At 38.9% G+C, this 27,961-nt stretch overlaps 1 protein-coding gene across 1 annotated transcript in view; it reads left to right on the top strand.

Annotated features, from left to right (window-relative positions):
- Window positions 1–27,961, top strand: part of ATP8B4 (ATPase phospholipid transporting 8B4 (putative)) — a 180,134-nt gene that overhangs the window by 102,249 nt on the left and 49,924 nt on the right. The window contains exons 14-19 of the mRNA XM_065871723.1: window positions 1,514–1,702; window positions 11,122–11,237; window positions 14,560–14,724; window positions 15,707–15,818; window positions 17,562–17,667; window positions 25,770–25,917. Of these exons, the coding sequence (XP_065727795.1) occupies window positions 1,514–1,702; window positions 11,122–11,237; window positions 14,560–14,724; window positions 15,707–15,818; window positions 17,562–17,667; window positions 25,770–25,917 (836 nt within the window). The remainder of the gene's footprint in view (window positions 1–1,513; window positions 1,703–11,121; window positions 11,238–14,559; window positions 14,725–15,706; window positions 15,819–17,561; window positions 17,668–25,769; window positions 25,918–27,961) is intronic.

The raw sequence follows: 27,961 nt of genomic DNA, 5'->3' as shown, positions 1-27,961 counted from the left end.
CTCTATAGGGGTAACCAATGTTAACATTTGGTGTGCATACTTTCACACTTCCAATTTGCTCATATATATATGAATATATGTAGATGTGTAGGTGGTTTGTTTTTTAAAAAAAGGAATCATAATATATAGATTAATATGCAACTAGTTTTCTGAACAGTTTATCTTGGACATTACTATAAATCAGTAAATATGGATCTAGCTCTGCCTACTTTTTCTAATTTATTTTTACATACAAAGGTAGTACAATTTTATATAGAAAGGCTTACTTTATTCATGCTGGTTTTAAAGTGTATTTTTATTTTTTTCCCCCCATTTCATTCTTTTCCTCTCTTCTCCCCTCTCACCCTCACTCCAACATATACACAATACCAGATACCAATCATTAACATCCTGGTTTGATTCCTTACGTTTCAAGGGATTTCTTGTATGCATTTCTCATAAAATGGTCATTAGTAGCAGACTGAAGAGGAATTTGGAATGTCTGCTCTGTCACTCTGGCTGTGTGATCTTGCAAAAATCACATAATATTTTCAGTCATAGTTTGTACCAGAATAAAATGGAAATACAGGCATACCTCATTTTATTACCTTCACATATACTGTGTTCTCCACAAATTGAAGGTTTGTGGCAACCCTGCATCGAGCAAATCTGTTGGCACCATTTTTCCAACAGCATTTGCTCACTTTGTGTCACTGTCACATTTTGGGAATTCTTACAATATTTTAAACTATTTCATTATTATTATATTTGTCATGGTGATCATGGTGATCATATGGCTCCTCCATGGCCATATGCCTCCATTCCTTATTAAGTGGAGTGTTACTGTCATACAGAGGTGCTGGCTCCGTCCATCAGTTTGACTCACTGAAGGCTCATAACGTTTTCTCACAATAAAGTATTTTTTAATTAAGTATGTGCATTCTTATATATAATGCTATTGCACATATAATAGACTACTGTATAATGTTAGTGTAACTTTTATATGCACTGAGGAACCAACAAAATTCATGTGACTCGCTTTATTGTGATATTTGCTTTATTGCAGTGGTCTGGAACCAAATCTGCAATATCTCCGAGGTATGCCTGTAATAATTTTAATAATCCCTACCTCATTGCCATGAGGATTATGTGCATTAATATATAAAGTGTTTTAGTGTGTGAAACTTTCATGGCACATTTCTAGTCACTGAAAATACAAAGGTGTGGTCTCTGCCCTAGGAAACTTTCAGCATAGTAGGGAGGCAGGCTCAGGAATGAGCCTTTTCCTGTAAGATGACAAGGGTTCCAGTGGTGCTATACATTGTGTCCTGTGGATCCACAGTACAGGCACCTGGTCACCTGGTTGGTGAGTGGAAAAGGTCTGATTTCTAGAGCTGACACTTGGGTTGGGTGTTATAGAATGAGTTGGAGTTGGCATTGGTGTTCTATGAATGTTATTATTCTCAGTATTAATACCTTTGTTTCTTTGCCTTTTTTTGTTGTTATTTAATCCACCTGTTTCTTTTCCCTTTAGGAGAGCTGATTTACCAAGTTCAATCACCTGATGAAGGGGCTCTAGTGACTGCTGCAAAAAATTTGGGGTTCATTTTTAAGTCTCGGACCCCAGAGACAATAACAATAGAAGAATTGGGAACACTAGTTACTTATCAATTGCTTGCCTTTTTGGATTTCAACAATTTCAGAAAAAGGATGTCTGTCATAGGTACGGTTGGTGGCTGAGAGTATTTTTGATCTCTTGATAGTACTACGGTTTTATGGAAACTTCTCAGGGATGATTTTACTCTTGGTTATGTGCTGAGAGTTGTGATATTTATTAACCTTTGAACTTCTGTTATCCTCAACTTAGCCTCAACTCAGTAGTGGTGAGTATAACTAACATGTAACAAGTGCTTACTGTGTGTCCAGTACTGGTCTAAATGCTATACGTGAATGAACTGATTTAATCATCACAACAGCCCTACAAAGTAGGTACTGTTATTTTTATGCCCATTTTAAAGATAACACAACTGAAACAGAGAGGTTGAGTAACTTTCCCAAGGTCACATAGCTTGAGATAGAATAGCTAGGATTTAAACCTAGGAGGTCTGACTATGAAGGAAGGTCATTCACTACACAGCACTGGCTCAGGATGAGTTCCTGAATTACTTGGCACATGCCAGTTGATATTGTTGTTTTGTGAAAATCGTCATCAGTCTTCTCATTATTATCCGTTTACTCTGTTCACTTGCATTGCTGGAGATGATCACCCATTATTGAATTTAGCACCACAATGAATCCATGCTTTCCTAAGTCAGTGCTAACCCTCAGTGCTGCATCCATGTCCCTCTCATTCTTATTTTGCTTTTTCCATCCTTATCACAGGTGTTCTAAATCTTTGCCCTTTCCTCAAGTCCTCAACCTTGCCATGAATATTCTTTACTCTTGGAAGCTAAATTCATCTGCTATTTCTCTAAAAAAAGAGGCCCTCAGAGATGCACACTATCACCTTACCCTTTTCCCCATCTTCCTCCTTCATCCCCAAGCTATAACTTTACTCAGTCTTTTTCCTGATTCAGAGAAAAATTCCTCTTGCTCTTTTTCAATGCTAAAGATTCTACCTGTTCCCATCCCTTTTCCTTCCCTGCTTGCTCCTTATTCTTCGTCACTGGCTCCTTCCTTCAGCCTGCAACTCTGTCATCATCCTGTTTCCTTAAAGATATTGTTCATGTTCTGACCTCCACTGATTTTGGCACCCCATTTTTCTTCTTTCCATCACAACTTAATTTTTCAAGGTCAGTTTTTGATCCTTACCTTGATTTCTCTTTTCAGCCTATTAGGGTCAGTCCTCTGCTTCCACTGTTCAAAAAGAAATGCCTTCTCAGAAGTTTGCAATCACCTCATAACTGCCCAAAGCAATAGCCCTCCCTCTCTCTTTCTTTCTTTCTCTCTCTCTTTCTTTTTCTTTCTTTCTTTCCTTTTTCTTTCTCTCTCCCTTTCTTTTCTTTGTGTCCTTCCTTCCTTTCTTTCTTTCTTCTTTATTTCTTCCTGTCTTTATGTCTCTGCCTCCCTCTCTCTCTTTCTTTCTCTCCCTCCCTCTCTCTCTTCCTTTTTCTTTCTTTCTCTCTCTCTCATCTCTCTTTCTTCCTTCCTTCCTTTTTCTTTCTTTCTTTCTTTCTTTCTTTCTTTCTTTCTTTCTTTCTTTCTTTCTTTCTTTCTTTCTTTCTTTCTTTCTTTCTTTCTCTCTCTCGTCTCTCTTTTTCCTTCCTTCTTCTTTCTTTTTTTCTCTATCTCTTCCCCTTCCTTCCTTTTTTTCTATCTATCTATCTAACATCTATCTTCTACTATCATCTCTCTATCTTTTTTTTTTTTTTTTTTTTTTTTTTTTTGCGGTACGCAGGCCTCTCACTGCTGTGGCCTCTCCTGTTGTGGAGCACAGGCTCCGGACACGCAGGCTCAGTGGCCATGGCTCATGGGCCCAGCCGCTCCGCAGCGTGTGGGATCTTCCCGGACTGGGGTATGAACCTGTGTCCCCTGCATCGGCAGGCGGACTCTCAACCACTGCGCCACCAGGGAAGCCTTGTGCCACCAGGGAAGCCCTATCTTTTTAAACTTGGTGATATTTGGGACTGTTGACCTACTTCTCTTGACACTCCTCTTTTGGCCTCTGGGAGCTCGCTGGCTCCTGGTTCTCCTCTTCTCCTGTGTTTTTGTTCTCAAGCTCCTTTTCAAGCTGACTATTCTTTGTCCCACTCTTCAGTGTTGGTGTCCTTTTCTCTTCTCACTTCCTGTGCTCTCCTTGGATAATCTTGACCACTCACATGGTGGTAGCTATTGCCTATATTCTGTGTCCTTCCCATATTGTTCTTCAGTTTCAATCTCTCTCTGAGGTCCCCACACACTCTTTCAGCCTTCTCCTGGATTCTGCCACTGGGTTGTACTACAGTTACCTCAAATTTTGTATGTCTAATATAGAACTTTCTTTCTCACAACTATTGCTGTTTATGTAGTTCTTATTAAAATTGTTAACTACCTTTTGCCATATGCCCGTGTGAGTGCACTGAACACTTTACAATGAATTATTTTATTAAATTCTTGCGATAGTGTATTACCCCCAATGGGGAGATGAGGCAATTAAGGCTCAAAGATTTGAAGTATCCTGCCCGAGATTGTCACACAACTTGTTACAAGTCCAGTAAGATGCAGAGGAAATATCTGAACCCAGGTTTTAAATATTTGAACATCTTTCTCCAACATCTAGCCTCTTAATCCCTATTGTAGCTCACTTGCTTTTGATACTTCCTTCTCCGTTGTGCCCCTAGGCTAGTGATTCGGAAACTTCAGCTCCCATCAGAACCACCAGGATGGCTTGTTAAAATGCAAATTGCTGGGCCTAGGCCCTAGAGTTTCTGATTCAGTAGGCCTGGGGTGAGGCCTAAAAGTTTGCATGTCTAACAGGCTCCCAGGTATTGCTGATGCAGATGCTGCTGGGCAGAGAACCAGTCTGGGGACCATTGCCCTGGACTAGGAGATCCTCAAATACTACTCATTATTTTCCCCTGAGATACTCTGCTACTCTCTTCCTGCAGGCTTCAGCATCTCTTGCCTTGTCTATAGGATCCTCAGTAGTCATCCTGTTTCTAAGTCTCTCCTCCTCAAGGCAACAGAGTAATCTTTCTAAAAATAGCCTCAAAAACCGGTTTTTATCATAAAAGCCTACTGTCCTTTTCACTTAATTCCCAGTGCCACTGCTTTAGTTAAGCCTGTCATCACTGCTTGCTTACATTATTGCAATATCTTTAAACCTGTTTCCCCTTAAAAGAATCCTCTATGCTGACACCAGGGTATTCTTTTTAAAACATTGGCCTGATTTTGCCATCACCAGCTTAAAAAATCTTGCTGGTTTCCTAGAACTTAAAGGATGTCCTTAGCAGGACATTCAAGATTGTTTGCAATCTGACCTCAAGCTGCTTTTCTTCCACTTCCTGAAACTATGTGCTCCAGCCTCAGTAGACCTCACCATTCCTGGCATGCATTGTGCACTTTCACACCATTTGCGTGTACGCCTAGACCTCTCCTTTTCTCCTCTCCTCTTCTTGGAAAACTCATACTCATGTAACTTATGAATATCCTGATCATCATATTAAATCGATTTTTACTCTGAAAAACATGTGTGTATATGTAATAGCAGGGCTTTTGGTCTCTAACTACTAGAAACTAGCTCTGGGAGATTGCTCTCAGCAGGAACCAAACATCATCTGAGGATGTTTATTTATTTTTTTTTTTTTGACAACAGGCTGTAGGCAGTCACTATCAGCGTTACTGATGAGCACACATGCTGCTCTGGGTGTTGGCTTAATGTTGTATCAGCAGGAACTATCTTCTATTTACAGCTTCAGGGGAAGTGTTATTGATGTTGGGTTGGCCCAGAACTGGTTTCTCTTTGCTCTGAGGGTGTTGACGAAACCTAAGATTGCTACACAGGGAAACTTTCAGCTTTTCCCCAGTGTTGGTCACCATTACAGGCTATGGGGAAATCACAGCCTAACCACAAATATCGGATGTTTGCCTTAATGGATCCCATATGAAGAAAGGTAATGTTCCACCACATGAATGCACGGAGGCTTCGGGCTTTATTTCATTTCTGTTTGTTTTTTAATCAGGAGGAATTTGAAAGAGAGACTGCACGAGGGTAGACAAGTCTCTGTTTGATAACAAGGTGAAAAACAATGTTAGCCTTATGATCCTCACGGGGCTTGGTTGGGCAACATCCCAGCCTGAAGGCTCAGACATTTGTTGCTGCTGCAGCTCTTTCTCCTCCTCCCCCTCTTAGGTCTTCTCCTCCTTCTTCGAGGTTTCCTTTTTTTGACAGTCATTCATTGAATCATGAATGTGTAGTTTAAGTACCAGTGGTACTTTCATTCTGGGGCAACAACCCTGATTTAATCCAGAGGTATCTAAATAAAAATAGATTTCTATAAAGAATTTTGTCAGAAGGTATAGAATATACTCTATTGATAAGCATGTAAATCTCAGTATGTAGTTTTGGAAGGATTAATACTACTAATTATGTAAATAAAAATACAGAGATAAAATTCAAAGATAGTTATTAATAGGGGCAAGTGGCAGATAATTATTAAAGAATAGATTACAATAGCTCCTTGTAAAGCCCTTACAAGATCTTTAGATAAAGGTTTCTTAACTCTAAACCGTTGAAGGATTATCAAAGTACAAATCACACTGACATGTGACAGGCATTTCTCTATGTGGATGTATGAACAGCCACCCAACTAAGATATAACAGAGTGGAATTATGCATCACCCTTCAGAGTGTTGCTATTATATATACCCTTACAGCATGAACCTGGAACCATTTCTGACTTTTTTCTTTCCTTTGTATCACAAAGGCATATCTGCTGCTTTCAGCGAATTTTGCATAATTATAATTCAACTCAATCAAGCAAATATTTATTAAGTACCTACCGTGTTCCAGGAACTTGAAGCTAAAGGAGAATGTGAAATTGAAAAATGTATTTTGTGGTTGCATCCAGGAGAAAATGGTGAAGCAGGATAGGAAATAGGCTAAAAAGGGGCCTGATGATCCCTGTTTATGACATGTTTAAGAGTCCAAACTTGATCTAAGGGCAGAAGAAAGCTATTGCGGGATTCTAAGCAGTAGTGTGAAGATGACTCTGGCTGTATTGCAGAAGAGTTTGGAGGGAACGAGTAAAACCATTTAGGTTAATGTGATAATCTAGGCAAGAGAGAAGGGGTCAGAGAGAAGTTCTTGGCTTCGATTGGATGTATGGGTGGTGAAGGGGGAGGACCTTTGAGTGATGGCCAGATACCTGATTTGGGAGACTAAGTGAATGCTGAAGCTGATTATTATTTTTTTTTAAGACTTCTTTTTTTTAATGTGCACTATTTTTAAAGTCTTTATTGAAATTGTTTCAATGTTACTTCTGTTTTATGTTTTAGTTTTTTTTATGGCCATGAGGCATGTGGGATCTTACCTCCCTGACCAGGGATCAAACTCGCACCCTCTGTATTGGAAGGTGGAGTCTTAACCACTGGACCACCAGGGAAGTCCTGAAGCTGGTTATTAGGACTGAAGACATAGGAGGAGTAACTAGTCATTGGTGATAGATAATGTGTCCAGTTTGAGTTTGATGTGCTTGGGCACATCTAAGAGGAGATGTCCAGTTGGTAGTTGGATGTACAGGAAGGGAGCACTGGAAATGGATTTAGGCAGGAGATACACATTTGAGAGCAATCATCCGGTCGATGAAAACTGAAGCCATAAAAAGAATGTGACTGCCCAATGAGAGTGTGAAGGATGGGAGGAAAAGTCAGTCCTGGGTAAATCTCTGAAGAACACCAGTATTTAAAAGACAGGCAATGGAAGCAGATTCTATAACTAAAAATGTATGATCTTTGTCCAGGCTCTGCCCACATGTTATCTTGATCATTTAAAACTGCTATGTTATTTTTAATTTATTTTTAAAAGCTAACTTCTGAAATGACTGAGATTTTATTAGCCTAGAGATTTCCTAGCAGAAGTGACTATAAGCCTTGAATGAAAAGGGATATAAAACTTGCTGAGCTGCCAAAGGAAATGTTTAATGAGTAAAATTAAACAGGATTCCATGAAATTGGGTTTACATGAACTCAAAATTTAAAGGGGCTAATGCTGGGTTAAGAGAAGGCAGCAGATATGGAAAATCTTTATTAAATCAGAAAATTGTAGATCTAGAAAGACCTTAGAAGTTAGGTTGTTTAAACATCTCCTTTTCACAAGTAGAAACTGAGACAAAGAGATGGTGAGGGATTTGCACAAATCAAGATTGGTCTGTGATTTCCCTAGACCAGTGGTTCTCAATGAGTGGTCTGGCGAACCCTAGGAAAACTTGATAGTTTTTCAGAGGCTGCACAAGGACAAAAATATTTTCATAATAATACTAATATTATTTGTCTTTCAATTTTTTTCCTCATGAATATATTGTGGAGGTTTACAAAAGCCACATGACATGTGATAATACAACAGATTGAATGCAAAAGCAGATATGAGAATCCAACTGTCTTCTATTAAGCCAGACATTAAAGAGATCTGTAAGGGACTTACCTGGTGGTCCAGTGGTTAAGACTCCACACTTCTAAAGCAGGGGGTGTGGGTTCAATCCCTGGTCTGGGAACTAAGATCCCACATGCCATGTGGCATGGCCAAAAAATAAATAAATAAAATAAAGATATCTGTAACCATATGAAACAATGCCCCTCCCCGAACTAAGTGTTGTTGTTTTGGAAAATATAGTTATTTTTCATAGAATTGTTATATATGTAAATATATAATAGGTTTATTGTTACTATAATAATTACTCTTGGTAATATTATAATTAATGTCTTAAGACTATTGATACAATAAAATTTATCAGTTTGAATTTCTAATGAGGTAAATATTGATAGATAGAACCTATATGGAGTCCTCATGAAGTTTTAAGAGTGTAAAGGGGTTCTGAGACTGAAAAGTTTGAGAACCGATATCCTACCTTGGACTATAAGAAATAAACAGTCATAGAGAAGTCATACTGGCAAATGTGGGATATATACACTTTGCCTTTATAGCTCTGGTAATGGGAGGGAGAAAATACGGGGGAATTTATTAAATTGGATTGCTGTATAAGAAAAGAAAGAGACAGACTTTCCTAGGATTAAATGTTCTAGAAATTATAAAAGTTGACCACGGGTCTTAGAAGAGAACACAAGCCCTAGACAAATCCCAATAAAAAACATTTTCCAGGGTGCATTACATCTATTCAAGCTAGGAGGAAATTGGATTAGATTAAGTGTTGACTAAGGGTCATTAAAGATTAGAGGAAGTGAGAAAATCTTAATTCAAAGAGTCATGTACCACAATGTTCACTGTAGCACTATTTACGATAGCCAGGACATGGAAGCAACCTAAGTGTCCATCGACAGATGAATGGATAAAGAAGATGTGGCACATATATACAATGGAATATTACTCAGCCATAAAAAAACCCAAAATTGAGTTATTTGTAGTGAGGTGGATGGACTTAGAGTCTGTTATACAGAGTGAAGTAAGTCAGAAAGAGAAAAACAAATACCATATGCTAACACATATATATATGGAATCTAAAAATGAAAAAATGGTTCTGAAGAACCTAGGGGCAGGACAGGAATAAAGACACAGACGTAGAGAATGAACTATGGACTTGAGGACACTGGGAGTGGGAAGGGTAAGCTGGGAAGAAGTGAGAGAGTGGCATGGACATATATACACTACCAAATGTAAAATAGATAGCTAGTAGGAAGCAGCCGCATAGCACAGGGAGATCAGCTCGGTGCTTTGTGACCACCTAGAGGGGTGGGATAGGGAGCGTGGGAGGGAGACGCGAGAGGGAGGGGATATGGGGATATATGTATATGTATAGCTGATTCACTTTGTTATAAAGCAGAAACTAACACACCATCGTAAAGCAATTATACTCTAGTAAAGATGTTACAAAAAAAAGATTAGAGGAAGCAACCTAAGTGTCCCTCAACAAATGAATGGATAAAGAAGATGTGGTATATATCTTGTGGTATATACAATGGAATACTGCTCAGCCATAAAAAAAGAATTAAATTTTGCCATTTGCAGCCACATGGATGCACTTAGAAGGCATTATGCTAAGTGAAATAAGCCAGACAGAGAAAAACAAATACTATATGATATCACTCATATGTGGAATCTTAAAAATACAACAAACTAGTGAATATAACAAAAAAGAAGCAGACTCACAGATATAGAGAATAAACTAGTGGTTACCAGTGGGGAGAGGAAAGGGGGGAGGGGAAATTTAAGGGTGGGGATTAAGAGACACAAACTATTATGTATAAAATAAGCTACAAGCATATATTGTACAGCACAGGGAATATAGCCAATATTGTATAATAACTATAAATGGAGTGTATCCTTTAAAAATTGTGAATCACTGTTTTGTACACCTGTAACACATAATGTTGTATGTCAACTATACTTCAATTAAAGAAAAGATTAGAGGGAAAAGTAATTTATTGTACTATGGTATTTATATTCTTTTAAATCAAGCTCTAAGCTTTGTATCCTCTTAAACTAATAGTAGTCAATATTTATGTTCATCTGTTTTGAGGCATTCTATTTTTAGAGAAAAGGTATAATTGAGTGGAAAGCATGTAATAATCTTTGACTCAGTGAAGCTTGTGAGGGTCAGTGTTCAAACCATGAAGTTGTGACACAGGCAGTTGTCCTAGATTGTATCAGCCCTTCAGAAATAGTAGGGGAGAAATACATTACTATGTCATTCATTCATTCAATAAATAATTAGGTGTCTGGTGTCTGCCAAGCTGTAAAACCAAGCCTGCAAAGGTAGGCTTAAGGAAAGATTAGCTTAAAGAAAGATTCGTCTGACAGCAGTATGTGCAACAGCCAGGGGTGGGCACAAGGATTGGAGATGAGGGATTGGAGCCTAGTCAAGGCTGTCATTCCCAAACCTGGGGGGCAGGTTAAAAACACAGCCCTACTAATACAGACTTCCTGTGGGAAGAAGATAGAAACTTTAATTTTGAAAGCCCTCTGTGAAGTGTGCTTGTAGCCAGGATTGTGACCCAAGAATGAAAGGGCTTTTCCAAGGAGTAAAGGGGGTGAAGAAATATGTCAGCAAGGACTGCGAACTAATGCATAAACCATGGCTTTGAATGTCTAGAGTTCCATATGGAGATCATTTGGCATGACACTGATAGCTGATTCCTACAGTCAGTCTTGAATTTCACATTAGGAGACAGGCAAAAAAAAGCTCTCAGTTCTGCTCAATAAAAAAGGCTTAATTTAAATGTATCAGCCCTTCAGAAATAGTAGTCAAGGAAGATAACAAGGTTGTACACATCAGAATGAAAACACTTTTTCCTGTAGATAGAATATCTCTAAGTTAATAAAACAGGAGTAAAGCCAAGTGACTTGGGTAATGACCTTTTAACCAAAGGCACTGCATACTTTACTAGTGGCTAAAACATGCCCATTTCCAACTTGCCTGGCTAGAGCCCAGGGACAGTCAAGTCTTGATGCATTTCACCGAATATAATCTACTTTCCCAACTTTTCTTTCAGTTCGAAACCCAGAAGGACAGATAAAGCTTTATTCCAAAGGAGCAGACACTATTCTGTTTGAAAGACTTCATCCATCCAACGAAGACCTCCTGACCTTGACGTCAGACCATCTCAGTGTAAGTGCCTCTGTCATAAGGTTAGCACGGTGGCCCTTTGGCTGCTTCCTATGGTTAGGTCTTATTTTTAAAATATCAGTTAAATGATCTGACTTCTGAAATAGAAAGCATGTGAAGAACGGTTCCACAGGAAACTGTGCCAGTGAATGTTTAGAAGCTGGCACGTGGACTTACCCCCTACCCTGCTGAGAGTCTGGTCGGTCTCACCGCAGGTGGATTAAAACACAGCAGCTGAGAAGCAGCCACTGAGTGTGGGCTCCTGAACTCCGGCCAGAAGACTCAAGACCGCAAGGGTAACCTGCTCTAACTTCCCTACAGCTGGGGACTGTTTCACCTGGGTGACTGGACTGGTTTAGGGAAGAGGAACAGGAGGGTTGCTTTCCCTTGGGTTCTGATGCATCTGGTAATAATGGAATCTCTTATGGTTACCTCCAGGGAATAGTTCAGGGTCGTGTTTATATGGTGAGGGGGAAATAATCTCTGTAGCCAACTTTCTCCTCTAAGGGTTCTTTTATTCAGGTCATAAATCATGATGAGTCACTAGTGTTCCCTAGGTTGAAGTTACCAAACGCATATATCCTAAGACTATGCATAGTTTCTTTCCAAAAGCTTTGTAAAGGGAGCAGGGATGGTCTTTGGCACACCTTTTTTTTTTTTTTTTTTGCAAAAGAGTAAGGGTCTATGAATCAATATGAACATTATCTGATTTAAACCTGAGATTCAAGGCTCTCTCTATCTGTTTGAGGTTCTGTTTAACCCAATATGAAATGTAAGGGCAATTGCTCAAAGCTCTTATTTCCTCCTTGGTTTCTCTCCTTTAAAAAACTATTGAGGAGTGGGATAGGGAGGGTGGGAGGGAGATGCAGAGGGAGGGGATATGGGGATATATGCATACGTATAGCTGATTCACTTTGTTATACAGCAGAAGCTAACACAACTTTGTAAAGCAATTATACTCCAATAAAGATGTTAAAAAAAGATAAAATTTTTTTTAAACTTCCAAAAAAAGAAAGAAAACAACTATTAAGGATTCATTTTCTTTGCCAAGCCGTATATTTAATATAAAACATTCCCTGAACCTTTAAACAAACAAACAAACAAATAAAAAAACTCTGGCTGACTTTAAAGAATGATGGTTTGGTAATATTGGTTACAAACATAGCTATTGTTTTTGTCTTTCCAATAGAGCATTCTTGATTTTCTTTTAATCTTTTCCAGAAGGCTAGCATGGTCTTTTTAAATTTTTTTTTTTTTTATGGAAACAACATTGGAATCATAAGTATTTGATTTTGCCATTGCTCAAACACCAAGGCCCTGGATTTTCATGCTAAAGTATGGGAAGCCAAATTTGATCTTTTTATATTTCTAGGCAAAAGATTTATTTTCCAGGTAGTATCAATTTGAATTGCTTTCACTTCATTCACTTTATTCATTTTGACTTCTAAATTCTGCAGTTTTAAATTTATATTTAATTATTGATTTTTGAATTGTTTAATGATAGGAAACGACCTTGTTCAAATGTTCATTTAGAATTCAACTTGTGTTTCATGCACTAATTAAATAACTTAAATCATCTGTCCCCTTTTGTAGTGTCATGTTAGAGTTGATTCACTGCTGTGCAGAACAAAGAGAAAGGCACTGTAATGCCCAGTGGGGTTGCAAGGGAGACACGAGGGAGGAGATATGGGGATATATGTATACATATAGCTGATTCACTTTGTTATACAGCAGAAACTAACACACCATTGTAAAGCAATTATACTCCAATAAAGATGTTAAAAAAAAGTTAGAGTCAAAGAAGTGTTTGTGCAAATTAAAAGGACAAAAGATCCTTATAAAAGGCAGTAACTAGATTTTCAGATCAGTAGGGGACCCAGTGGTGGTCTTGGAGGAGGGCTTGTACAATGTGATTGTAATATCCAAAGTGCTACCAACTGCCTACGAGATAAATTTGGATAATTTTTCTCATGGTCTCTCTGGGCTAAACCACATCACTGCAGTATGCACTGACTTTTCTTTCCATTTACCTAATTAGGGTGTGTCATGGTTTAATATATGCTTGATTGCAAACCTGTGTCTGTCTCATAAGCCACAACACAACAGAGAAGACATGCTCTGTGGCAATGCCCAAAGGAGCAGAAATGGTTATGAAAACGCTTACAGTGTGGAAGCCCATAAAATGACCACCGGAGGCCTAGGCAAAGTGGGAGGTTTTTAGCATTTCCCCAAGCATTCAACATATGTTTCTAGCTATTGCAGCTGTGTGAAACACTTAGCAACTACCAGCCTCCTATTTTTATTTATTTATTTTCATGTTAGAAGCATAAAGCACTAGAGGTATAATTTAAGATTGTTGGCTTCCTGAGACACCAAATGAAGAGTATGATCCTCTGATAAATTTGACCTATTATTAAGTACTAACTCCACAGAAAATAGTTTCTAGAAAAATAATGATTTTTTTAAAAACTAACTGGACTTGACTGTCTCTTTAAAGTTTCAAACAGTTTTATTATAAAAGTATGCTTTAGTATAGCAAAAAAAGATTTACAGAAGTTCTAGGATGAAAAGTAAAAGTCAACCTCCATTTCTAGTACTACTTCCCAGAAGCGAACATTTATATTAAACTTTTCTGCCTTTCTCTCTCACTTTTCCCCTAGAGTTATTATTATAACTTTAATTTATATCCTTAAATTTCTATCACCTGACATCTATTCATCTATTATTGAATAAATGTATTTTATTATGGAAAATTTCAAACATAAACACAAGTAGGACAGAGTTAATTTTAGATGTGGCTGTATTATTAGGAGGAAGGTGAGAAGATTTTGGTGAGATGTCATGCTGCAGCCCCTTGAGAGAGCCTCCTACCTTTGATTTGAGAGCTATAGCTCCTCTGAGGGTCCTTTGTTCTCCCCTAAAAGCTGAGGGCCATAGGCCTTGAAACAGGCTGGGTCCCTCACATTGCCAGTAGTGCTTCCTTCAGGCAGGGGATAGGTTAAAAACGAATATGTTGCTTCAAATGCTTATCTCAAGTCATGGGCACCATTGATCACCTCTCAACTAGGACCCTTCAGAGGGCATTTCAGCAGTCTTAAGGGGGAATGCTAGGTCCCTTGAATGTTTCAACCCAAAAAAACACAAAATAAAAATATCAACTCCCCTTTCCAAGGGGATTAGAAAGTTGGAGGTCAGGATGACTAAGTAGTGCTCTTGAGATAAAATGAATTTGAGTGCAAAACTTCTTACCTATTATTGTCGTTGCTGTTTTATTGCTGTGATTATTGTTTTGGGATGGTTCGTAAGTCTCCGTCTGCTCTGGCAGGAATTTGCAGGAGAAGGCCTTCGAACCTTGGCCATCGCATACAGAGATCTGGATGACAAGTACTTCAAAGAGTGGCACAAGATGCTTGAAGATGCAAATGCTGCCGTAGATGAGAGGGATGAACGGATAGCAGGGCTGTATGAAGAAATCGAAAGGGATTTGATGGTATGAGTTTAGAAGCATGATGGTTTGTGTTTACAGAAGGGATAATATGTGTTTAGAGATCTAGCATGGGAATAATCCATTGGCTAAATCATCTTGCACACAGCAGATGTTACTCTTTCAAACAATGAATCATGCTTTATATGTTGACTTTGAGCTTGCCATATGTGGCCAGAGGATTATTTCTATTAACAGTAGCTTATGCAATTGGAAGTCCCCCAAGAGTAGAAGGTAGTAGACTCCCTATTCTTTGTCAGCCTCTGGTGTGTCATGTTTTGTTTGATGTTATGTGTGTTGTTTTTTTTTTTCCTCCATGCTTTATAACCCACCTTTTTAGAGCAGGGAAACTTGCCATGAAGCGTGGGGCTGTAGCTGTAAACCATCCTAGGCCCATGAGATTCTGATGATATCTGTACTGTCCAGAGTGTGATATATTCTAGAAACCACTCTTCCCTGAGGCCCTAGTGGCCAGGATGCTTAGCTATTGTGAGGCATTAGGGAGCACACCTTGCTCATCTTTGGATGACATGTTGCACAAGAACCTTCACTTTTTAGTTTATGGCATCTGATGGTTTGTTAATTGAAGAGAATGGCTCTAGGTTTTTTGTGATCCTGACTCTGAATTGAGGGCTCTCCTTTATACCCTTCCATGTCAATATAACTGGGGGATACTTAAGTCCTTAGAAGTCCATATTATCATATTATCCTAATATGTTATCTGAGCATATCGGATCCCTCATGTAAATTCTAACTCCCGGGATCTCTGCACTAATTGGAATGCCCATCAGTTGCCTTGATTAGGGAACCTCCTTCTAGGGTCCTTCCCAGCCCACCTCTGTACATAATAGGATGCTTGTTGTATCAGTGCATCATATGCTCCATCTTCAATTCATGTCCCCTGACCTCTAAACTCTGTGATTGAAAGCTGTGGATGTTATGGGTATTTTTTGCATGCATTAACGTGAGGTATTCTTTTTTAATGAAGCTACTAGGTGCAACTGCTGTAGAAGATAAGTTACAAGAGGGTGTTATTGAAACGGTTACAAGCTTATCACTAGCCAATATTAAGATCTGGGTCCTAACAGGAGACAAACAAGGTAATTTGAAAATAGATGATGATGTTTTGACAAGGGGGCAATAATTTCTGTGGTAAAATTTTAATTAACCAGAAAGCTTAATTAAGGAGACATTTGCCCGGTCCTCCGCAGAGGAAAGAGTTGAAATACAAAAAGGAAAACTCATATATTGCTAGAATTTACTATCAAACTAACAAAATATCTTCTATAGTATACCCTGCGGCCAGTTGAGTTTCAGCTCAATTGCCTCTTAAAAATAATAGTTATACCCGTAGGCAACAATGGTATTAAAAATGTTGAACTATTGGTTTGTATGTGCACTGCTCCTGGTTAGGAGAGGGAGTGGCACAGCTCTGAAGCAGGACATTGGAGACCTCAGCATTACTTCTTTAGTTTCTTCATGGTAGGAAGGTTTGGGAATCTTAGAGGAGGGGTAGGCTTTGGAGAGGCTCAAGGAAGCAGCTGTTTATCAGCTGGTATGGAAATATTTTGGTATTTTAACAACTACCACAGCTGTACCAGTGCAACCTGACTGAATTCCAGGACTGCCCATGCAGTTGTACAAGGAGAGCTGACCCACTTTCAGGCATGACAATATGCCAAGTCATCAGAGAAAGAGTCATTATGTTCAGAATACTGTGTTTCCTAAGAAAGAAAAGGGGATCAATACATTTTGGATCTATTGCTAGCAGTGGTTAAAACAAAAATGATTTTCTGCTGGGCCATCAGTGGACCAGAAATATTCAGTTAAGTGGCACACACATTTTTAAGATTCTATCTAACTTTTTTAGAACATTGGAGTATTTGCAGATATGATAAATCAGTTCTCTATATGTTTACTCAAATCACTGATTACAAAAAATAAACCATAGAGAGTCGAGCTCTGTGTTGTGTTATTAGACTTCCTAGAGTTTGATGTTGATCAGTGGGTACAGCTGTTCAACTAGTTATGAATATCCACAAGTTTACTGTTTAGCTTTCATTTCTGTGGTTTCTACAAAGGACATTGTGAGGTTTTATCAATTGTCTTCCTTGACTTAGGACAAACCTAATGATTCTATAGAATTCGCTGAAGTCTAACGACTCGGTAAAATTAGAATCAGATGATTATATTGCAGATGAAAGGGGGTACTTAACTATCCTAGGCTCCATTTCTACAGAATTAGAGGAAGGTCTAGTCAATATCATGTAATACTCTAGTTATCTAGTAGCAGCAGTCCTGGTTTTATTTTGAGGTGATAGCCAAATTCCAAATTTCTATTCACTTAATGGAAACATGGCAATGTTGCATGTGGAAGAACTAAAAAATTTTGTAAGATCATTTTTGCTGTTCAACTGAACATTTTGTGAGATTTTTTTTTCAATTTGTCTATTATATCAGATTGAATAATAGCTAAGTTTAGTATTTCAGCTCTCTAAAGGCAGTATTTGAGACTTCTGGTAAAATTTTTTAAATGTATACATTTTACTAATCACAAGATCTTGGGATATTTTCATGAGTACTCATTTTGGGAATCAAAAAGTTTTTTAAAAAACTAGATGAGAATGCTGAGGATTCACAGATGTTGCTATTTCTCCAAGGATTTAACAAATCTTTGAATTTCTCCCTGGGCTTCTTGTATTTCGTCACCGATCATGCTCTCTTTGAAGTTAAGGAGGCCTGTAGGCTATAAGGAAATAGAGCAAGGGCCTCAAAACTTTTATGAAGAGGTACTTATGTTATTAAGTAATGTTCTAACTGAAGTCGGCTTTATTATGTATCAGAAACTGCCATCAATATTGGCTATGCCTGCAACATGCTGACTGATGACATGAATGATGTGTTCATCATAGCAGGGAACACAGCTGTGGAGGTCAGAGAAGAACTCAGGTAAGTGCTAGAGGAAGGAGGAAAGGACCAGAGGGAGGGGGAGGGGAAAGGAAAATCTGATAGTTGAGAAAGAGGAAAATCCCCTTTGAAGAAGAACATTTTAAAAGTCTGCCTAATTATTTCCCCAGAACTTCAAAAAGTGCTGTCTTATAACAATTTTTGCTTGCTGGCGCTGGTAGGAGCTTCTCTAAACTCAGCCCACTCTGGGTCTGGCCAAATGGCTTAGAGGCCAACTGCTTTGCCGCTTTTGCTACAGTCTCGAGAGGCTAACACAGCCATCTCAGCACAGCAGTGGGGCATGATGGGCTTCCTTCACGTGCCTCCATCGTTTAACTTTTGTTCCTGAACTTTGAAAAGAAAGGAAGCCTTGACTGTCAGCACCCCACTTGATAACTTGATACAGATGAAATCTCCCAACTGTTTTACATTGCCTTACTCACTATAGAAAATGGCTATATCATGCTGGTTAGAAGCTATGACTTGAGACTGCATGTGAGTTGGGAAATCTCATGATTACTGACATAATTTTATTACTATTATTTCTATAAGTTTAATAAGAGAGTCCATAGAGTCTAGTGGGAAAATATTAACAATTTATTTAATAATTAATAGTAATTAAAATTTTTACCTCAAGAAAATCTTTTTCTTTAAATGACTTTTTGTTTTGGGGGGAATTTAACTCTTGCTGAAGGAGGATAGATGTAAACAGATCAAGATTCTAACGAGCCTATTGCTAAATGCTTTGAGATAGTGCCTGGGACCCTATGTAAGCAGTAGGCATGTATTCTCTTGTTTCATTCTCAAAGCAACCCAGTGGAAGGTGTTATCATTATCCTTGTTTTACAGATTAGGAAGTTGAGACACACATAGGGTAAGTAATGTGCCCAAAGTTTCACAGCCAGTCAGTGGTTCAGCTGGGGTTGAATCTAGGCAGCGTGGCCCCAGAGCCTGTGCACCCACTCACTTGTCACGTGTCTCTCTAAACACACCTTAGGTGTATTCTTACTCTCTTTAAATAGCTAATATAAAAAGTGCAGTCGTTGAGGCACATGGCTGCTTCACTTGAGGTCAGACACCAGGTTAGCAACTAGAGCAGAATGGATTTCAGGGAGAGAGAGCAGGTGTAAGAGGAAGAGTACAGGCTCTGTGTTAACTGGAGCCAAGTTGGAATCTTGTCTTTGTGCTCCTGGCTGGCTAAGTGACTTTTGAGATGCTATTCAACCACTCTTTGTTTGGTTTCCTCATTTGTAAAATGGGAAAACATACAAATACCTACCTTATAAATTATTTTATTTGGGGGATTAATGTAAGAACATAAAGCTTTATGGCCATTCAATGAGCATCCTTCTTGCCTTCCCTCCTCTCTCTCCACTCCCTCCCTTCCTCTCGCCCTCTTTCTTCAGCCATTGTTCTCAATCTTTCCACCAAAAAGGACTAATTTTTAAAAATATTTCCCCAATAGACCCTATGGAGTCTATTATTAAAATTATATAAATAATATAAAATTATATCAGTCACAGTTAATTAGATTTCCTAATTTTTATTTGGCAAAGACACACATACTCTTCAGTCACAGCTTCTAACCAGTGTGATATAGCGGTTTTTTATACCAGGTTGATGTAAGGTAGCTGAAAGGAAAATAAAACTTTAAAAACTTAGGGAGTCTCTACGTTCTTATCATAGAAAATTCTACACTTTTCATTAACCTTCTTAAGATACTGAAAACAACATGCTGACTCCCATTGCAAATTTTATGGATCCTCTTCCTCTGTTGATTACACTGAATAACAATATTGCAGGTTGATGGAACAGCACACACAAAGGCATACAGACGTGAAAGATATGTTATATTCCAGGAGCAACCTGTCAAGTTGTAGCTGGAGTGTCCTACAGAGTTATGGGCGGGGATAATTTTTCAGAGATGAAGTGGTGATAGATTGAGTGATAAGCCAAAGTGAATATACTTTATCCTGAAGGTACTGGATGGATGGAGAGGACTTCTAGGCAGAAAAGAGACAAATCCAATTTTGCACTTTAGAAATAACACTGTAGTGGCAGGATAGATGGAGTATGTTTGACAGAAAATGAATGGGATGGGGAGATGGATGAGGAAGCTGTTGGAATACAATACTCAAGTTTAGGGATGGTGAGGGTTGAACTAAGGCAGCGAGGTGGTAAGAACGGGCAAGGAAAAAGTGGAATGAAATTGATAGCTGTTTCGGAGGTAGAATGGATAGGACTTGGAATTCGACTTGATGTGAAGAGATGTAGAAGGAGGCTCTGTCATTTCTGGCTTGTCTGACTTCACAGCCTGGAATACACTGAGCTGTGCAAGAAGAGAAACTCATTAAATTTTCTAAAACTGAACTTGAACCCCTTTTCTGCCTGGTGACAGAACAGTTAAGTTAGGCACTTTGGGTAAATTTAGTTCACGTCTAGGATGTGCAATTGCCTTACCTGTCACTGATCCTCAGCGTCTATCCTGTGGCCTCTGGCACTTCCCATTTCTGTGTCCCTGTCTGGTCTCTGGTCTCTGGGTTGCTGACTGTCCCTGTTGGCTGACTTCCGCATCCTCCTGAGGAAACATGGAAGTTTAGGGGCTCTTCCTTACCTCTCTGTGTCTGAGACGTGCTCTCACATGGTTACCTCTCTTCCTGAAATCCCTTTCTTCTACGACCCTCCATGTCACCATGCTTCAGTGGCAACGCGTCCATACTCAGATTCCCGAAAACTTATCTGAGAATTCCATTATCCACTCCCAGTCTAGGGTGTGGATCAGCACCCAGGCTTCTTTTAGTGATTCACGAGCATCTAACCTCCTCTTCAAAGTCCCTCTCCTCTAGGCTGGATGGGAAATGGAGAAAAGGAGTCATTTTTTTCTAGTCTGTTGCTTGGGGCAACAGTTTATGCCCTGATTCCTTTAAGGATTAGTTTTTCGACACTTGAAGAAACTTTTCTCTTCCCTCTCAAAAAGCCCAATTAGTGGAATTCCAGATTGCTGGAATTCAGGATGACAATGCTGCTATGAGTTTCAGGAGTCCATTTCGGTACTCAGAAAACAAAATCTTGACTCTTTTGTTTTCTCTGTATTTGGCCCTGTCAGATCCCCCGAGGCAAGGTGTGTTTCTGAGTAAACAGAGAGGGTCACCTGTGGTGGCCCTGGTAATTGCAAGGGGTGGGGAACCGAAGTTAATTTCTCAAGATTTTATCCAGCCACATATGGTTGACTAAGTAGGTGACATAACTTTCATTACATGGAAGGAATGTGGAGAAATATGAATTCCTATATACTGTTGTTGGGAGTGTAAGTTGGTAGAAACTTTCTAGATGGTGAACTAGCAATATATTTCAAAATTATATATGTGCTCAGTTTTGACCCAAAGATTCTTACTTCTAGGAATTGTCCTTAAGAAAAATAAATGGACAAATGTATGTGTGTGTGTACGTGTGTGTGTTTGTATACATACATACATATTGTGGCATCAATTATGATAATAGAAAATTAGAAATTGCTCAAATACCCAGCCACAGGGATTTTGTTAAGTACTATGATATATAGATGGAGTGAGAAACTATCCAGTCTTAAAAGTGATTATGTGTTTTTTGACATTGGAAGATGTCCACGATGTATTTAAGTGAAAAATGAGTTTATGAAATTTCATGCATAACATGATCCATTTTTTCAAAAAAGTATATATGTATGTATGTATGTATGTATACGTATAAAACACTATACATCTATATCCATATCTATCTACCTACCTCCACATCAAGTTCTCGAGAACATACACATACAGTTGTTCTCTCTTGGTGATACAATTATGGATCATGTTTGCTTTCTTCTTTATGGCTCTTTGTGTTATCTGAAGTTGTAATAGTGTCCATATAATACTTTTACAATTAGGAAAAAAGCCAAAAGATTATCTCCATTTTTTTTAGTGAGGAGGGAAAAAAGTAAAGATTTTCCATCTAGACTAATTATTTCAGGACTCTTGAGGCCACCTTGTTTAACTTGCTGGCAAATAATGTTTATTTCAATTCAGATTTGGAGATTACCCCATTCTGAGACTCTACAACAGGGAGGCAATGAATGATAGAAAATTCTGTATGAGAAGAATCAATACATTTATAGTATACAGTTGCTTTATGTTATGGGGAAAAAAGAGCATCCAAGAAAAGTTATTACTGGAGGTGCTGCTCTCTATAATCCTAATCCTGGCTACTTATATCTAAACCCATGGTTTTGGGGAATGAAATATTGAAATCATAAATTTACACCACTCAATTTTCTTGTGTTACACCTTTGAGTTCAGTGGGTTTGAGTTTTGCTTTTTCATGCAAAAACATTAAAAAGAAGTATCAGAAGAAGAGGATCTAAGTGATAGTAACTATTGGGAGGAAATGAGCTAAATGCTCATATTTAAACCTGTCAAATATGTCTCAATTATTTCATAAACATTGATATGTAATTTTCATGCATATCATGCATGCATACAGCTTGTTTCAAATTTAATGTCATGAAAATGTTTTAGACACATTGAGTCCTAGGTTAACTTTGCTGCCATAGCTGCCTTAGTATTCAGGGCATGCCCAGAAATCTACAATTAAACCCTGTTATGCTTTCTCGAAAGATTACTGCATTGATTACATTTCTTCAATACATATGTCTTCTGCCCAAAGAAAAGCAGACTGAGGATGTAATTTTGCTTGGGCTGACAAGCAAACACATTACATGTTTCATTTTTGTTGCATTGAGCACATGTTTTATTGTTAGGAAAATTAATTAAACCATGAAGTGGCTCTACTGCTTCTGAGTAGTATCCTAGTGATATACCTAGGAACTGACATTTCCTCTCTAATCAACAAAATACATATTGCATTTTTTGCACACCTACTTGATGGAAAGTTATTGTTTGAATGAGCAGGGTTCATAAATGCAAATGGCTCCAGGGCCAGGCAGGAAATATTAGTTGTGTGACCTGGGCTGTACAAGGCATTATGGAATGTTTGGGGCTTTGGTGAAGGCGAACAACACATTGTCCATAAATTCATACGGATTCTTTTTAGACGTTATGCAGGCCAAACAAAATGCACCTTGTTCCTAATTCTCAATTTCTAGTCACCCCGGCAAAATGTTTTAGTAAGTTTAGTTTCTATCATAAATTGTAAAATTTTAGAGTACTCAGTAATATTGGAGACCTTCCAGTACAGCCTGGTACAGCTGCCTGAGTTTTCATAATGGTATCAACCAGTGTGATTCACTGGTATCATTCCCCTAGATTCTAATAAAGATACCGCTTCAGGGGTTGAGTATCTTATAGGTCACACAGTTAATAAGGGATGAAACTTGGGCTTGACATCAAAATTTCATGTACTTTCTCCCTTTCTCTACTGTTGGCAGGGTACTCTTTTACCCTAACTGGTGCTCTAGTGCTATGCCTTTTTCCCAACCTAGAGGCAGCCTGTGGCTAACTATGTGTAAACCTTTTGGTGCAGTAGACAGAGCACTAGGAATTTGAAGACCTGGGTTCTCGCCTGGGTCTGTAACTGACTAATCAAGTGGCTAGAGGTCAGATAGCTCAACTGTGGGCATATGAGATATCAGAGGCAGACCTTGGGCCTGAAGCCAGATCTCCAGGTTTCAAGCCCAATGCTCATATCAAAGTCAAAATTGTATTTGTCTAAACATGACGTCATGGTTTCAATCTATTTTCTAACAGGTCGTTTTAAGGTTTGAATATAGAGCGCCTTAAGACTGACAAAATGACTCTTTCTCCTACCATCTCTTTTCTTTATAGATTGCATGTAAGCTAACGTGGGCCTAACTGTGCTTTGCTGTGTTTGTGGTGGCATGGGGCTGTGAATGCCAAAGTCGCCTCAACCGATAATACCTTTCTGCATGCCAACATTGTCACAGACTGCCCCTCATTACAGAGCTTGGAAAAATCAGGCACTCTTCTGTTTTAGCATTTGTTACTTGTATTCTGTAGTAAAGCGTTGTGTATCATGCCTGCAAAAATGTATAATTCATATTCCACGAAGGGAGTTATGTGTCGCTTTTTCCCTCCTAATAAATTGTTTGGCGAGGACCAGCTGGTATTTGAAGAGCTAAGTTCCAGGAAGAAAAAGAAATGACAGCTATAGAGCATGGGCAAAGGGCTGGCCTGTTTGGAGGGAGTGCGGTGGGGATTTAAGCAGAGCCCGAAACACTGTCCCTTTTCTGCCCGGAAAAGGGTTCATGTGAGATGTTAGGAAGACAGTTTAGGGGAAAAAAATCCTAAGTAAATAGAATTTCAGCCAATACTTTCATGAACTTCACCCTTCTTTGGAATGCTTTCATTCTCTGGGGGAAAACAGAGTTTGAGTCATTTATACAGCAAGTGAGAACTTTACTGAAAAGGAAACTTCAGGAGATGTTTGCCCTTTGGTGCTTTCTGAGGACCTAATTTATGAGCTCTGCAACACTGTCAGAGAAATGTTCATTTTGGAGGAACTTGTCTCTCTTGCTTTCTTCATTATATGGACTGTAAATTTTCATGAGTGTGAGGAGGATTCCCTGACATGATTATCTGATGCAAAAGCCCTGTATCTCCCACTTAAAACAATGATTTTTCATGTCTGTTCTCCCTCTCACCCCCTTCCTTAACTCCCTAAACTTCACACATAGCACTCTGACTTTATAAATCTTTTTATTTGATTCTGCAAACTGATTGCTAAAACGTATAATATCATCCCTGGCGCCAAGGGCATGTAACCTTTGGGTTCTCTGGGTTCCTTAAATGCAGGATGTGGTTTTGGTCCTGGACAGCAGAAGGAGATGTTGAGCCAGAAGATGTTTTTTTTTTAAAAAAACTTGTAAACAAATTAGTGTTACAATTTCAAATAATTAGGAAGCTGAGGGCTAAAATGACTGTTTTTGTCATGTGCACCTTCTCTTCTTTCAGAGGAGCCACAGCAAAAAACCATTTAAATAAATGCTTTCTACATAAGATGAGTCTTTGGGGAACCATTTCATTTTGCTTTTAAGACAAAACATCCATTTTCTGGCCTGTCTCTCACTCCGAATTCTCTCCTGGGCACTTGTTTCGTATATGCTAGTTGTGGCCTAAAGTGTTGGTGGCTGGCTTTGGCACTCAACTTCCGGAGCGCCGACTGTGTAGTTCCCTGGTTGTGATCGAAAGTTCTAGCAGTCATGTCAGCTTGCCCTATGTTACTTCAGAGCCTGTCATCCAAGGGGTTCGGAGAGGAAATTTTCCTTCCTTTAAAGGCATTGTCTTTCCATTTGGAAGAGAAGAATAAAATGCCACTTCTAACGGTGTTAAGTCACAGTACAGTCTTCCTCTTAAGCAGCAGAGATGGTTGAGTTGTGGGCAGGGTTATTCTAGTGCTGATTAGATCTAGGACACTGGAGGGAGTTTCCATTTGGAACTACCCTCTACACTTTGGTGTCTGTAGTGTCTTTCCCAGAAGATTTATTCTATTGTTTCGGCTGATGAGTACAATTTTCACTTAAAATATTCCATTATGTTATAATGACTATGCCAATTCAGTAAATGCCTTTATTTGTTTTTATTGTCAAATTTCTAAAAGATGTGCTTCTCAGAAGACTGCCGTTTTAAGTTGGATCATGTTACATTGTTCTACAAGTTGATTAATTTATTTTATATACAGAATTCCCTGGAATTCCTAGAAGATTTCATCAATTGTCTTTAGTCTTTCCCTTTCCATTGTTTAACAACACCAGGTGCCAGATCAGTGGTTCTTAAGTCCATGAAGCTCAGGTAACCTTATGTATCAAATTTATCAAGAGCCCCTAGTTCAAGCCCAGCTCAAGATGATGGTTTAGCTTTTAGGTAATTTAAAACGTTCGAAATGATTCTGTTTTCCTTATGTTTACCCTCCTACTTCCTGGAATTTGCAAATTTGCTATGGTATCCCCATCGCAAAGAATTATCCAGCTAGCTTACTGTAACTGTATCTCATGCAGCAGTCTGTCTGAATAGTGATGAACTGAATTTACCTCTAGGCCAGTCTCTCCTTAGAGTTAATAGGTATGCTCTGTATACTTTGTTATGATTTGCCTTCCTCCCCTCTCCTTTAAGGAAAGCAAAGGAAAATTTGTTTGGACAAAACAGAAGTTTTTCCAATGGCCATGTAGTTTTTGAAAAAAAGCAGCCGCTGGAGTTGGACTCAGTTGTAGAAGAAACCGTAACAGGGGATTATGCCTTAATCATAAATGGCCACAGTTTGGTGAGTTTGCTTAAGGCTTTTTTGTTTCTTTTTCTCCACCCCAATAATCATTTCTTTTGTGCTGTCATAACGAAATCTTTTTTTGTGTATTCAAAACAAATGACACTACTAGAAATAGGGCATATGCACTGATTTCCTGTTTGCAAAGGACAGGGAAACTTCTAATATATATTTCATACATTATTGCTTGAACCACCACAGCGAAGGGGAGGATCTGAAGAAATACTGAATTCAGAGGATATCAATCTTGTCTAAATGACTACAGACCATTTAGCAGTACTGTTTAAGTGCTTTTCTGAGGGAGAGTGTCACAGCTCCCTGTTGTTTAATTAAAATAATGCAACTGGATAGATGTATTGCCATTATTGCTCTTGCTAATGTTTGTGATTTGCAGAGCACAACCTGACCTTCATATAATTACCACACCAAATTATTGCCATTAAGATACCTCTAGTGGTCTTTCTAAATAGCAGCATTTTAGAGCGATACCAAACAATTTGCTTTGATTAGGAAATCTGGTTCTTGTCGTAATAGAATAAACTTGCATTGTACTTTTAATGTAGTTCAGGTTCCAAATCTTGAACAAATATCAAAAGCTCTTCTGAGTTTCTAATTTAGAAAACAAAAGTTCTGATTGTACTCCAGTGAAATTATCATTTATATGCACAAAGAGCTAATCTCACATCTTTCTCCGGCTTTGATGATCAATTTTCACTTTTGGGAGTTTGGAAAATAAACGTATCTTCTTGTAGACAGTTTCTTAGAGGACAAAAGAAGTTGGAAATGAGTATATTGTATTCCCCGCCTTGTGATCAGCTGTCTGTTAGTTCTTAGTGCTTAGAGCGTTATCCAGCTGGATTCCAGACGTAATGATGTGTTGCCTTCTACCCCGTGGAAAGTTACAGAGCTCAGTTGCAGGCCAAGCTTAGTTGAAAGTTTGTCCAGATGACACGAACTTCTCCTTTGCTCAAATGAGCAGCAACTGAAAATTCTAAGCCTGTCAGCTGGGACTTAGAGCTGGTGGTCTTCAAGCTGAATTGCCCCGGGACCAACCACAATAGGGAAAGGGTCCCTAATGACTTGTGCTTTGACTTTCCCTCAGGCTCAAAGAGGCCAATGTGTGGGCAGTTAGAGTACTAAGGTGATAACACACAAGATTCTCTCTCTGTCTCTAAATCTGTTGAAAGAAAGAGCTAAGATAGACACTCTTCAAGAACCCCCTCAGCTTCAAAGCCTGAAGCTTATGAAACCATGAAATGTCATTTTTAATTTAAGGAGAACTGACTGTGTTTCTACTAGTATGGTCAGTTTTTTTTTTTTTAAAAAATCATGATTCCAGTTTGCTCAAATCTTGATGCTTTGCAGAATGTAATTGGGTCTTTCTTTCTCACAGTCTGTGTCTAGGTTTTTCACTTGTTGATAATAAAGAAAAAAGAAAAGAAAGAGATGGGAACCATTCTGAGCAAGACAGTCAGTTACACACTTTCTCTTTCAGAGAGGGTAATTATATTTGAGAAAGCTAACTCACAGTTTCCCCTAAGAATTGTAGGCTTTGACACGAGAATTTTCTGCATTACAGTCATGTTTTTATACTCATTCACCCATCCTTCCATTCATCCCATTAACATTCATTAAGCATGTCCAGGTCACTGTGCTAGAGGCTGAGGATAAGGATGTGAAGAGAACACAGTCCTTGTTTTAGGGATTGTCATCTGGTGAGAGCTAATCTCACAGTGGTATGGCAAATACTATAAGGAGGAATGGACACAGTGCTTTTTTTACGGTATGTGGGCCTCTCACTGTTGTGGCCTCTCCCGTTGTGGAGCACAGGCTCCGGACGCGCAGGCTCAGCGGCCATGGCTCACGGGCCCAGCCGCTCCACGGCATGTGGGATCTTCCCAGACCGGGGCACGAACCCGTGTCCCCTGCATCGGCAGGCGGACTCTCAACCACTGCGCCACCAGGGAAGCCCGGACACAGTGCTTTGAGAGCATAGAGGCAAAGCAGCACATTTAGTTCCTCATGGGAAAATCAGGGAAGACTT

Source organism: Phocoena phocoena, chromosome 2 (genome assembly GCF_963924675.1).
Source record: "Phocoena phocoena chromosome 2, mPhoPho1.1, whole genome shotgun sequence".
Taxonomy (NCBI): domain Eukaryota; kingdom Metazoa; phylum Chordata; class Mammalia; order Artiodactyla; family Phocoenidae; genus Phocoena; species Phocoena phocoena.
Note: the sequence above shows the minus strand (reverse complement) of the source record. Positions and strands in the feature narration are given on the sequence as shown.